A 12,967-nucleotide genomic window follows, 5' to 3' on the forward strand; every position below is an offset into this window, starting at 1 on the left:
CATTGTGTCTGGAGTTTATACAATTTGGGAGCCCTTTTATGAAAAGGGAATATAAAATTACAAGTATGTAGACACAGGCTGTGGCAAGGGACTGTGCAAGGTGGGGGTCCTGAAGGTCAGCCTCCTGAGTCTGCCAGGGAGCTGCCTCTGGTGTGGGCACAGAGTGGTATAGAGGTCACCTCTGCTGTGCTTGCTCCCCAGACTTTGCTGAGAGCGGGACTACCTGGGTCTTGTGGTAGGAGAGGGTGCTGAAGGCCGTTGGGACAGGGCAGGTGTCTCTCACCCAGAGTCCTGGGTGTGCCCTGATGCTTGAACTGAGGGAGCATGCGGGGCTGAGAAATGAGGCCTGAGCGTGGGCCAGAAGTGAGGAACAAGGCTCACCGTGACTGTGGCTTTGTGCTGGCAGGTGGAAAACCTGAAGGAGAAGCTCATTAGCCAGGCCCAGGAAGTGAGCCGCCTTCGATCAGAGCTGGTGAGGCTCCACACTGCCATCCTAAGGTGGGGGCTGCAGGGGGGCTGGCCTGGCCTTGTGCAGACTGACCCTTCCATTTGAGGTGTGGGACCCCATCCCTCCAGAGCCCTCGAGTCCAGCCCAGCAGATGCCATTGGGCCTGAGAGATGCTCCCCAAATACTTGTCACCACTCACTAGGCCTTCAGAGGTCGTGTGACCCCCAAAGGGAGGGAGGTTAATTCTCATCTGCCGATGTAAAACAGGAGTGTGAACTCTGTGTATAAATATGACTTTCTTGTTACTTTCACACTCGGGAAAATAGCATGAGAGGGGCGGGTAAGGCCATCCCCCCGGCTCCCCTTCCTTCCTCTGTCTTCTCCTTATGTCCCCCTTGAGCTGTCTCCCCTCCCTCTCCTGCTTCTCTCTCCTCTGCGCTGGTGCCCCCTCGGCCTCCCTGCTCTCTGCTCCCGGGGCCTGGCCTTGCCACATGCATGCCCTGTGCTCTGGCTCCGTGCAGGGAGGCACGGACCTGGAGAAGCACCGGGATCTCCTGGTAGTGGAGAATGAGCGGCTGAGGCAGGAGATGCGGCGCTTCGAGGCCGAGTTACAAGAGCTACGGGCAAAGCCGGTGGCCCCCTGCGCGGGCTGCGAACACAGCCAGGTGAGCACAGAGCCACCTGCTCCCAGAGGGCTCGGTCCCTAACGGTGACCCCGGCTCCTCTCCTTGCAGGGAGCCCTGCATGCTGGTACCCCCCCCCCCATCTGTTACACACTTGTCCCCACCCCGCTCCCAACCACCTGTCTGCAGGAGAGTGCCCAGCTCCGGGACAAGCTGTCGCAGCTACAGCTGGAGGTGGCGGAGAACAAGGGCATGCTGTCGGAGCTGAACCTGGAGGTGCAGCAGAAGACCGACCGGCTGGCCGAGGTCGAGCTGCGGCTCAAGGACTGCCTGGCCGAGAAGGCACAGGAAGAGGAGCGGCTGAGCCGGCGCCTGCGAGACAGCCACGAGACTATCGCCAGCCTGCGGGCCCAGTCGCCACCCATCAAGGTGAGCCTCTGGCGCTGGTGGCCACGTGCAATGTCCTTGCTTTCTTGGCTGCACCCCAGTCTTACCCCTTCCCCCTCTTGCTGTCCAGGGCCAGACATGTAGTAGGCATCTGGCAGCCGAGGCTCAAGGCGCCCACACGTGCCAGGCATGCCTGTGGTACATGGCAAGATTCTGCTGTCGTCTTTGCCCTTCCTGTCTGTTCTGTGCCCAGGCTGGGGTCACAGCCAGGCTCTTGGGCTTACTGAGATGAGAGGATGCCCGGAGGCCCTGCAGCATCCTGTAAAGCCAGGACCTTGAAGTTCCTCTAGTTTTTTCTGGGGGCTTTTGGTGGGATGTCCCTGAGGGTCCTCTCCCAAGGCCAGCTGCGTCTCAGGGCCCCCCCGGGGGTGAGGTCGAGGCACCTGCACCTTCAGGCGCCCATCCCTCCTCCCCCTCACAGTACGTCATCAAGACCGTGGAGGTGGAGTCATCCAAGACCAAGCAGGCCCTCAGCGAGTCCCAGGCCCGGAACCAGCACCTGCAGGAGCAGGTGGCCATGCAGAGGCAGGTGCTGAAGGAGATGGAGCAGCAGCTGCAGAGCTCTCACCAGCTGACGGCGCAGCTCCGGGCGCAGGTGCGCAGGCTGCCAGGGCACACGCACGGGGCTGTGGGAGAGCATGCACACGCGGTGGGAAAGCCAGAGGTGGGCCTGCAGCACAGCGCGGCGGTTCAGTACTGGGGGGCCCATGGAGCTGGGTTCCAGCCCCCCCACCCTGCTCTCCCTGTTGGCTGTGTGACCAGCGCCAAGTTTTATCTACGCCTCTGTTTCCTCGTCCATAAAATGATGTGCTCATAGAAGCTACCTCCCTGTGGAACTCAGAATAGTTGCCAAGAGTCCTTGCCTGCAGGCCGGGCACACAGGCTCTTGGAAAGGGGCCTTGGTCACTATTATGACATAATATGCTCTGCTGGGGCCTGTGGCTTGTGTATGTGTTATGTGTCAGGACCCAGGCTGGTGCTGGGGCTAATGCAACAAAGTAGCTGCATGGAGCTCACAGAACTTTCCAGGAGTGAGATGGCCTCTCCTGTGTGTGTGTGTGTGTGTGTGTGTGTGTGTGTGAGACTGTATGTGTGCATGTGGAGGTGGATGCTGTTTGCTCCTGTACATGTGTGGGGTAAGGCATAGGGCTTCTTTCTGGCACCCACCCCACTCCCTCCTGAGCCCCACGTTGAGCTTCTGGCCTTGGCCGTCAGATCGCCATGTACGAGTCAGAGCTGGAGCGGGCACATGGGCAGATGCTGGAGGAGATGCAGTCCCTGGAGGAGGACAAGAACCGGGCCATTGAGGAGGCCTTTGCCAGAGCCCAGGTGGAGATGAAGGCCGTGCACGAGAACCTGGCAGGTGAGCCAGCCAACTGGGCCCTTGCCCGCACCCCCCCACCCCCTCACTGCGGCCCCCCACCCTATCCACCTTACACCTCTTATGTCCCCAAAGGTGTCCGGACCAACCTGCTAACCCTCCAGCCGGCGCTGCGGACCCTCACCAATGACTACAATGGGCTCAAGCGGCAGGTGCGCGGCTTCCCTCTGCTCCTGCAGGAGGCTCTCAAGAGTGTCAAGGCCGAGGTGAGGGCAGCTGGAGGCTGAGGGGATGGGGGTGGCTTGGAGGGACCCTGGAGCCCAGGGTGCCATTCCAAAATGCAACAAAGCCTCCAGACAACGGCTCTCCTCCCCCCTCACACAGACTGAAAAACGACTGGTCAGGGCAGGTATTTTGGTATTTGTCTTATTATGACTCTTTATTTTTTATTTTTTTAGAGAGGGAAGTGGGGCAAGCAGGGGCAGAGGGAGAATCTCCAGCAGGCTCCACACCCAGTGCAGAGCCCAACCGGGGGTTCGATCTTACAACTCTAATGTCATGACCTGAGCCGAAATCAAGAGCCAGACACTTAATTGACTGAGCCACCCAGGCACCCTTATTATGACTCTTTAAATCAAGCATGTAACGTATATCCTCATATCTCAAACATGCTACATATATTCTTACATCTGTTTTAATTTCTTTAAGCTGTGCTTGTACAGTATGAGAATAGCCAGCGTCTCTTAAGTGCCTCCTACGTGCCAAGCCTATTATAGCTGTCAGCTCCTTGAATTGCTACGGCAGCCCTGCAGGGTAGAGACTGATATATTTTGGGAATAGCAAATAGTTTTTTTTCTGTAAAAAAGAAAATTATGTCATTAATACATGGACATGGTAGAAAGTTCAAGCCGTGCAGAAGGCAACAGCTGAAAACGAAGGGCCCCTCTCTGCTGCCCTGGCCCACATTCCCCACACGGATGTCAGATGCCCTCACCCCAGGCGTTCTGAGCTCGTGAACCCGGTGGACGTATCCATGTGCATATACACACTTCCCTTCTACCCAACAAAGGGGAAGAGATGCATGCATGCTCTGCATTTTGCTTCTGTCCCCTATGAAGCATAACTTGGAGATCTTTACCTACTAGGTCCCACAGATCCACAAGCCAGATGGTGTTATTCCCATTTTACAGATGAGAAAAATGAAACTCAAGGACTGAGCTGAGCTGATTGCCTTAGTTCCCCCAGCTGCTCAGGGGTAGGGCTGGAATTTGGGTCCAGCTGAATCCTATTGGTCAAGTCAGGTGCCAGTCCCGTGGAGTGAGGGTGGAGCGCTGTTTGCTTATTAGTAGGGCAACCTTGAGCTGTCAGCTCTTTGAGGCTCAGTTTATTCCTCTGTGAAATGGGCCCGGCAGCAGTACCTACCCACAGGGGCTGTTGGAAAAAGGCAACATGTGGCAGCGCCCATGGGCTGGAGCGGTGAGCAGCTGGGGGCAGGGCTGGGGGGGTAGGCAGTGTTGGACAGTGCTGTGCATCTTCCACAGATCGGCCAGGCCATTGAGGAGGTTAACAGCAACAACCAGGAGCTCCTGCGTAAGTACCGCCGGGAGCTGCAGCTGCGCAAGAAGTGCCACAACGAGCTCGTGCGGCTGAAAGGTGACTGCCAGGAGGGCTGGGGGTGTCCGGCATAGAGGTCCCAACCTGGCTTGGGTCCTGCCCTTCCCCCCAAACCGTCACCACTTCTTAGAATGAACTGTGGCCTGTGGCTGGGGGGCTACTATAGTTCCCTCCCCATAGGTAAGGAAACCCCAAGGCAGAGAAGTCAGGGAACCTACTCACACCCGCATGGTTAGTAAGCAGTCCACCCTGGATCTGGACTTGGATCTGCCCGACTCTGAAGCCCTCACCCTAGTGCCTGTGGCAGGCTACCCCCAGACCTCGGGGGGCCCAGGTCGAGTAGTGGAGCACTGGGTGGTGGGTGGCTGCAATGCCACTTGTTCTGACTGAGGGCCTGGTCGAGCTTGAGACGGCCTGTTCACACTGCACAAAGGACTAAGGGGTGCTTGCCCTGTGCCTGGGGCTGTTCCAGGCCCTGACAAGTGGCCATGAGCCTATGGATGCTGTCGCTGCCCTCACAGGGCTCACTGCAGCTGGGGGAGCAGATGGTGATCATGAATCACCCAGAGAACCCCAACACTGCCCCTGTTACCAGGGCTGGGGAGGGGCTCTAAGAGCCCCTTGGTGTCTGACAGGGCTGTTGCAGGGCTTCCTGGAGGAGGCAAAGGCACAGCTGAGGCCTGGATAGTGAGCTGGAGTGGACAGGTGAAGGGGAAGGTAGGGACATGCTGGATGTAGTGGGGAGTTGTTCTTCCTTCCAGGAGCACTGAGATCTCACTGAAGGGCTACCGCAGGGAGAGGGCACAATCAGATCTATGCCCCCCGGCACCCCAGGGCTGCCTGTTGCCTGTGCCCATTCCGTGTACCGGTCGTCCACCTACTGTTGGGTTCTGTTTTCCCATCTGATTGCCAAGCTCTGTTCAGGCATCCATGGAGCCCTTGAATGACGGAACAAGTCCCTTGGCTTACTGGGACCCATGCCCCTCATTATATAGAGGGACACGGAAGTCCAGAGATATAGTGTCCATTTGGTGTCCTACCCAGACTGGATGCAGTGCCTGAGCCCCACAACTGACCTTTCCTCCTGGTCCCCAATGTGAAAGTCCCACTCTCAGCTGGTTTGCCCAGGAAGAAGGTGTACTAGTACATTAATTCATGATAGTGTGAGTGATAATAGCATTGTGGGTGGCCTTGCTTAGAAGGCTAGGGGTGTCTGAGCCACTAGCCTGCTCAGGACACCAAAGGACCCCCGTGGTAAGGCCATCTGATCTTGACCCAGCTTGTACCCTTCTCCCTGACACAATCCAGGGAACATCCGGGTAATTGCTCGTGTCCGGCCAGTCACCAAAGAGGATGGGGAAGGGCCTGATGCGACCAATGCTGTGACCTTTGATGCCGATGACGACTCCATCATCCACCTGCTGCACAAAGGAAAGCCTGTATCCTTTGAGCTGGACAAGGTCTTCTCCCCACGTGCCTCACAGCAGGATGTGAGTATGGCCCTATGGGGAAAGGGACAACAGTGGAGAGCGGGGAGACACACAGGGAGAGATGATGGGGGCATGGACAGAAAGAAATGTAAGAGTTAGGGAGACCGGATGGAGAAACCTGGGGTGCTGGGATGCCTTGTTCCTTTCACTGGAGGAGAGAAGGCGGGGGGGAGCTAAGACCGAGGCTGAGAAGCTCTGCAGGGAGGAGATTCAAGGATAGCCTATAGCACCCACATGGTCCTCCCACACCTACAGCCATGCCCACTCTTGGCCTCTCCCATCCACATGCCCATGCCCACCCACAGAGCCCCTCCCACCCATGCAGCCCTTCCTCCTACACTCACAGCCCCGCCCACCCACCTGACCCTGGGGGGCTTTGCTTCTCCAGCTGGAGTTCCTTCCCACAGGTCTTCCCTGGGACTCCCCCCACCCGCTGCCCCCAGCCCCCGGCCTTGTGAGAGCCATGTGGTGTCAGCTGAGTTCTTGTCTCATCTCTGCCAGGGCTGACCGGCCAGGCCTGTCCTGCCTGTACCCTCCTATCCTGCACTTGGCTTTACCTTTGCCCCATCCTCTGTCTGCTGGCAGGTAGACCGGCTACAGGAGGCGCCAGGCACATGCTGACCTCTGCCTTCATTTTGCTGAGCCCTCCTTTAGTGTGGGAGAAGCCAGAGGTGTGGGCCTCTGAGCTCCAAGGCTGGGCAGCCCTTCCTCGGGTGCTGGCGGGCCGGGGGCACTGCCCTAGCTTCCCTTCAGTCTTGGCAGCCCGATTGCCCATTGATGTCTGTTGTGACTTATTAGTCATACATTCTTCCCCAGTGAGCCACTGCCCAGTAACAACACGCGCTGTATTACTGAAGGAGAGAAGGGTTGGGGAGGCGGCTGGACTTGGAGCTGGTGGGGAGCCCAGGGGGGCTCACAGTCTACATCCCCTCCCCAGGTGTTCCAGGAGGTGCAAGCCCTCATCACCTCCTGCATCGATGGCTTCAACGTCTGCATCTTTGCCTATGGCCAGACGGGTGCCGGCAAGACGTACACGATGGAGGTGGGTACTGGCTGCGAGTGAGGACCACTCCTTTGATGCCCTTTTGCTTTCGGGTTTTGTGCAGTACAGGAGCAGAGCTGGGAGTTATCTGTGTTAGCCCCAGAGGGCCACCTTGCCCAGGTGGACCTGTGATGGTCCCAGTGGATGTGGGGAGGGGCAGGTATGCAGCCAACAAACTCCGGCATCAGAGGAATTTCCACCCGAGGTCAGAGCCTAGGGCAGACCACCTGTATGTCTCTCAAGATGGGCTTTCATGTCTCCCACACGCATTTATTGGGCTCCTGCTGTACATCTGCCCTGTGCTGGGCCCTGGGGTATTAGGATGAACGAGGGCAGTCTCTGCTCCCGGGGCCAGGGCAGGGCTGTTTCCCCCTGCTTGTGCCCAAGCCTTCTGGGTGTGGTGCGGCAGGACATGGGAGCATTGAGAGAAGACCGATAAAAATGGAAGGTAGCCCTGGGACTGACTTTGGTTTGTTAGCATTTCTCTGGCTCTTGAGGGGTTGCTGTGGGCTTCTCTGGGAAAGGGTGAGGACAGGTGTCTCAGTGTCTGGACAGGGCAGTGAGGAGACTGGACAGGTACCTTTTGAGGAGGCTGCCATGGTGCCTCTTTCTTCCCAGTCTGGACCCTAGTTCTGGGATTGAGGAGACTGATTATTGGGGGGCAGGCCAAGTAAGGTGGGGGGCACGGGGTCAGGTGGCTCCTAACTGTGCCTTGGGTGCTCAGAGTGGGGGTGACCCCCGGGAGCAACAGTACCTGCTGCAACAGTACCCGCTGAGGCCCATGTACATTGGGCACCATTCTGGGTGCCGGGCACGCTGTGACCACAGAGCGTCTGCCTCCCGGAGCCAGCCCGCCACTGGGGAGACTGCTGTGCCCACAGCAAATCAGGCCGTGTCCTGTCAGGCGCCAGGGAGAAAACTTAAAGCTGAATATGAGGAATTAGGCATTTGGGTGGAAGAGAAGGCACCTGCCCAAGGAAGTGACACTGGAGCCATGGGGATGTGTGGGGAGGAGCATTCCAGGCACCGGGATCAGCAGGGCTGAGTCCCCAGGGCTGGAGCGTGCTAGGGGCTCTGAGGCCTGGCAAGGAGGCCTGAGCAACAGGTGGAGGGCGTGGGAGGTGATACTTAAGGGGAGGCGACGGCTCAGGTGAGGACTCCAGATTTCTTTCCAGAAGGGCTGGCCAGCCCATCCAGCCCCAGAGCACTCGTGGCTCTGCCTGTGTCTCCCTTCTACTACCCACAGAGCCCTGCTCATGGTCCCCGTCCCCCGACATGAGCCACCCTCCGGGTGGTGGCAGGAAAATCATAGATTCCCAGTACCCCCTCCCAGGGGCCCCCCCAGGACCAGGTATGCACCTGGCACTCAGCAGCCCTCGTGTGCCGGCCTGCGCCAGGTGCTTCACCCAGTGCTCTGCTTTAAGTCTCAGGCTAGTCTGGGCAGGGCAGTGCCATGGAACAGTGGGGAAACAGGCCCCAGAAGGTGACGTTGCTTGCAGCTAGTGGAGGGTGTTTGGGGGCAGCCCAGCAGGCAGAGGAGAGGCCTGGTTCACTGGGCCTTGCTTCTGCCCTCAGGGAACCCCTGAGAACCCCGGCATCAACCAGCGGGCCCTGCAGCTGCTCTTCTCCGAGGTGCAGGAGAAGGCGTCCGACTGGGAGTACACCATCACTGTCAGCGCGGCCGAGATCTACAACGAGGTCCTCAGGTGGGAGGCCCTGGCACGGGGCACAGGCCTCCGGGTGGTTCGTGGTCCTCAGGGCCGTGCAGAGCCATGTGGGATGCAGATCGGAGTCGGGGCTATGGTCCTGCCTCAGCCCCGCGGCAGGGTGGTCCCAGGCCCCTGCCCCACACCAGCAGGTGTCAGGGAGAAGGATGTCCAGACCAGACGGAGGTGCTCCTCTTGCCTCTGTGTCTACTCATTGTCCCTGTAGGCTGCACCAGGTGGTGATAAATGAGCATGGGGATTTGGGGGGGCCCCGCCCACAAGAGCTCAGTGCACCGTTAGGGCAGGAGAGGCGCCAAAAGACTTTGGGGGAACACTCAGTCTCTGCCGCTCAGCAGACTGTCAGGGAGGGGCTGGAGGAGAGAGGGGTTTAGCCCAGTGGTTAAGGAAGGCTGCCTGAAGGTGCGATGGGGTGGGGGAGCGATCCAGGTGTGCGGGGGTGTTCCAGGTGGAGGGGGAGCAGGGTGCAGTGCAAGCAGAGGTGGGAGGAGGGAGTGACCATCCAGCCTGTCCCTGCAGGGACCTGCTGGGGCAGGAGCCCCAGGAGAAGCTGGAGATCCGTCTGTGCCCCGACGGCAGCGGGCAGCTGTACGTGCCAGGGCTGACCGAGTTCCAGGTGCAGAGCGTGGCGGATATCAACAAGGTGCAAGGCCGGGGTGCCTGGGGAGGTTCAGGAAGCGCTGGGGAGACCCAGTCCACCGGCAGAGCCCAGCTGGCACGGGACTCGCATGGGCAAGTCCCACGCCCGGGGGACCCCTCACAGGGGTACTTGGGGATAGGGTGGCGGCAGAGATCTCACTCCAAACCCTGTGCTCCTGTCCTCCCCGCTCGCTGCCAGGTGTTTGAGTTTGGCCACACTAACCGCACCACAGAGTTCACCAACCTGAATGAGCACAGCTCCCGCTCGCACGCCCTGCTCATCGTGACAGTGCGCGGGGTGGACTGCAGCACTGGCCTGCGCACCACAGGTGAGTGAGGGCCACGGGCGACCTGGCTGGAGGACCCCTGGCACCACCCCCACGGGGGCAGCCTTGACCTGCCCGCCTCCTCTCTGCCCCCCTGCAGGGAAACTGAACCTGGTGGACCTGGCGGGCTCGGAGCGCGTGGGCAAGTCGGGGGCTGAGGGCAGCCGCCTGCGGGAGGCACAGCACATCAACAAGTCGCTGTCGGCTCTGGGGGACGTCATTGCGGCCCTGCGCTCCCGCCAGGGCCATGTGCCCTTCCGCAACTCCAAGCTTACCTACCTGCTGCAGGACTCGCTCAGTGGGGACAGCAAGACCCTCATGGTGGTGCAGGTGAGGACCTCTGGTGAGCTGCAGGCTGGGAGGGCTCGGCCAGCAGCACGACCGGAGACCCCCTTCCTCTGCGGCCCAGGCTCCCCAGGCTGTGTGGGGAAGGGACCCTTGTCCTCCCTCAGCAGCTCCAAAGTCAGTGAGCATGCTGCCCCTCCCAATTCTGGGGGTGGGGGAGGAGGCCTGCTGGCCGGGGTGTGAGCTCTTGTGTCCCATAGGTGTCCCCTGTGGAGAAGAACACCAGTGAGACTCTGTACTCCCTGAAGTTCGCTGAGAGGGTGCGCTCTGTGGAGCTGGGCCCTGGGTCCCGCAGGGCAGAGCTCGGGTCCTGGTCTAGCCAGGAGCATCTGGAGGTATAGGGACTGTCGTGGGCAGGAAGGAGGGCCTGGGATGGGGGACAGACTGGGGTGGTGGGGAAGGGAGGATGCCAGAAGGGGCTGGCGCCAGAACTTGAACCCAAGAGCCTCACTATTTTAGATATTTGTTTATTTAAGGAGGGGTGGGGGAGAGAGTGTGGGCACAGGAGCGAGGAGGTGGCAGGGAGTGGGGGAAAGGGAGCAGCAGACTAGCCCTGAGTGGGGAGCCTGACTCGGGGCTTGGTCCCAGGACCCCAGGATTATGACCTAAACTGAAGGCAGGGATCCCTGGTGTCTCAGGGGTTAAACACCTGCCTTCAGCCCCGGGCGTGACCCTGGAGTCCTGGGATCAAGTCCCGCGTCAGGCTCCCTGCACGGAGCCCGCTTCTCCCTCTGCCTGTGTCTCTGCCTCTCTCTCTGTCTCTCATGAATAAGTAAATAAAATGTTACAAACAAACCGCAGGCAGATGCTTAGCAGGCAGATGCTTAACTGGCTGAGCCACCAGGTGCCCCTGCCAGGGGCTTCTCTCGTCTAAACACTTCTTAGCCTCAGAGCGCCCTGTGGTGGTCCTCAGCTGGCTGGGGGGCGGGCGGGTTGCAGGCTGGCACGCAGGTGCTCAGTAGTAGCTCAGGGCCCTTTAACATCCATTATCTCAGCTAATTCCTTCAGTAACAAGGTGGGGCTCACCTCGTCATACCCATTTTGCAGGAGGTTGGGGAGGGGAACGCAGGGGTGGAGCACGGTGAAGGGGGGAGCCAGGGCAGCATGGCCCCTGCCCACCTGCTCACCCCTGCCCACAGTGGGAGCCAGCTTGCCAGACCCCACAGCCCTCAGCACGGGCACACTCAGCCCCTGGCTCTGGGACCAACAGCCGCCCAGGCTCTATCCGGAGGAAGCTGCAGCCCTTGGGTAAGCCCTTGGGGAAGGGGCCACTGTGGGGTTGGGGGTGGGGGTGAGCCTCCTTACAGGTGGATAGCCACCAGACTGCCCTTGCCTGAATGGACTTTTCCTTTTTTTTGTTTTGTTTTGAAGTTTATAGAAGTCCTCCAGAACCTGTTATACAAACTTTTCTGGCCCTGGGAAGTAGTCAGTCAGGAAGTAGTCAGGACAGGACACTGCTAGGCCCATTTTACAGATGGATAGTCAAAGGCCCTTTGGAGAGGCGGTAGCATAAGGGGAACCCAGACCTCGGGGCTCCTAGCAGGGCTGCTGATTTGAGGCCCAGGAGGCAATTCTCTGAGGCTGGCCTCAAGACACCCCTGCCCTGGGCCTGGATTCCTGGGGAGGGAGGGTGAAGGGCAGGGCCCACCCATGTCCCAGGTGAGGAGTGAGCCCAGCCACAGGCCTGGCATCCAGAACCCCAGCCCTCTGAGTGGCCCCACACTCACAGAGGGGCCTGGCAAGGGCTGGAGTCCAAGGAGGTAGGGGCCACAGGGTCCCGGGGAGTCCCAGCCCCAGGCAAGCCCACCAGTGAGACACCTGTTGCTTTGATTTCAGCCTGACGGCTGGGGCTGCAGAGTCTCCAGGTGAGTGTGGGGCCAGGGGCCCGGGCCCGCCTGCCCGCCTGCCTTGGGTTGCAGGGCTGTGCCGGGGAGAGGGCTGCTCAGGGCGGGCCTGTCCTGCTGCTGCCTGCTGTCTGTGCTTCTCCCTGGCTCCCTCCCGATCGCGTGCACAGAGGCTGACGAAGCCTTTTCCCGCTCCCGCAGGGAAGTCCAGGCCGGTGCCTGTGTGACGGACGCATCCACCCTGCCAAACCGGGGACTGGATCCACCTGCTGTAGCACCAAGAGCCCAGGAGGCGAAGGCCAGAGTGGAGGCATCTCTTCTGCCTCGTATCCACTCAGAAATGAGAAAACATGTTCCAAAGGAAATGGTGTCTCTCGGCAGTGGGTGTGGGTGCAAAAGGCCCGGGCTGGAAGGGCAGAGATGGCCCACTCTGCCTGGCAGGCCCGGGCCGTCAGCAGATCCTCGTGGGGAGGGCAGGAGTGTGGGAGGCTGGGCCTCTGGCCTGGGCCAACTCGCTCCAGCCTGCAGGGCCTGTCTGTAACGGGTGGGCTGAAGAGCCCCCAGCAGGCCCAGGAGCCGTGAATCTGGGCAGTCGGTGGGCACGCTGGGGCAGCCCTGGCCCCCTTCCCCTCCGAGGCAGGCCCCGAGTGGGTACGTGTATAGTGTGACTAGGTGTACATAGGAGCGTGGCCCTCCCTGCCGAGGGCTGGGCTGTATTTATGGCTGGTGGGAGGCCAGTGGGTGGGGATCCTGCTGCTCCCCTCATCTGCCTGGCACCAGGCTCTCGCCTTGCTCACTGGCCTCTTGACATTTTCCTCCTCTGAAATCCTATTTAAGAACTTTTGGAAGCTTAGCCATTTTTACTTATTAAAATAAAAACCTTTTTACACAACGATAGTCTGAGAGTTGGGTCTCTTGAGCTCCTGGTCAGATCACAGGGACAAGCCCAGGGACAGCTCCCTGCTGCTGGCTGGTCACCCACAGCCCTCTTGAGATCTCGTGAAGGCCACGACTGAGAGGATCTAGTGCCCCTGGCCACGCTCATCACATGGACCCACCCAGCAACACGCTATCCTGTCTGTACGTGGGAAACTTGGGCTCTTC

General features: G+C 59.8%; 1 protein-coding gene across 8 annotated transcripts in view; it reads left to right on the top strand.

Moving 5' to 3' along the window:
• Positions 1-12,755, top strand: part of KIFC3 (kinesin family member C3) — a 37,978-nt gene extending 25,223 nt beyond the window's left edge. For 7 of the 8 annotated variants that reach the window (XM_077898291.1, XM_077898297.1, XM_077898293.1 and 4 more), the window contains 16 exons: positions 407-472; positions 970-1,113; positions 1,261-1,500; positions 1,940-2,113; positions 2,734-2,881; positions 2,975-3,105; positions 4,381-4,492; positions 5,762-5,943; positions 6,881-6,985; positions 8,561-8,691; positions 9,229-9,352; positions 9,548-9,677; positions 9,775-10,004; positions 10,220-10,354; positions 11,159-11,267; positions 12,065-12,755. In XM_077898291.1, coding sequence (XP_077754417.1) covers positions 407-472; positions 970-1,113; positions 1,261-1,500; positions 1,940-2,113; positions 2,734-2,881; positions 2,975-3,105; positions 4,381-4,492; positions 5,762-5,943; positions 6,881-6,985; positions 8,561-8,691; positions 9,229-9,352; positions 9,548-9,677; positions 9,775-10,004; positions 10,220-10,354; positions 11,159-11,267; positions 12,065-12,090 — 2,187 coding nt within the window. In that variant the 3' untranslated portion in view covers positions 12,091-12,755. Of the gene's footprint in view, positions 1-406; positions 473-969; positions 1,114-1,260; positions 1,501-1,939; positions 2,114-2,733; positions 2,882-2,974; positions 3,106-4,380; positions 4,493-5,761; positions 5,944-6,880; positions 6,986-8,560; positions 8,692-9,228; positions 9,353-9,547; positions 9,678-9,774; positions 10,005-10,219; positions 10,355-11,158; positions 11,268-11,855; positions 11,885-12,064 lie in introns of all 8 variants that reach the window. The other variant, XM_077898290.1, reaches the window with a different exon arrangement.
• Positions 12,756-12,967: the final 212 nt, after the last annotated feature.

This window comes from Canis aureus, chromosome 5 (assembly GCF_053574225.1).
Source record: "Canis aureus isolate CA01 chromosome 5, VMU_Caureus_v.1.0, whole genome shotgun sequence".
In the NCBI taxonomy this organism is placed as follows: Eukaryota; Metazoa; Chordata; class Mammalia; order Carnivora; family Canidae; genus Canis; species Canis aureus.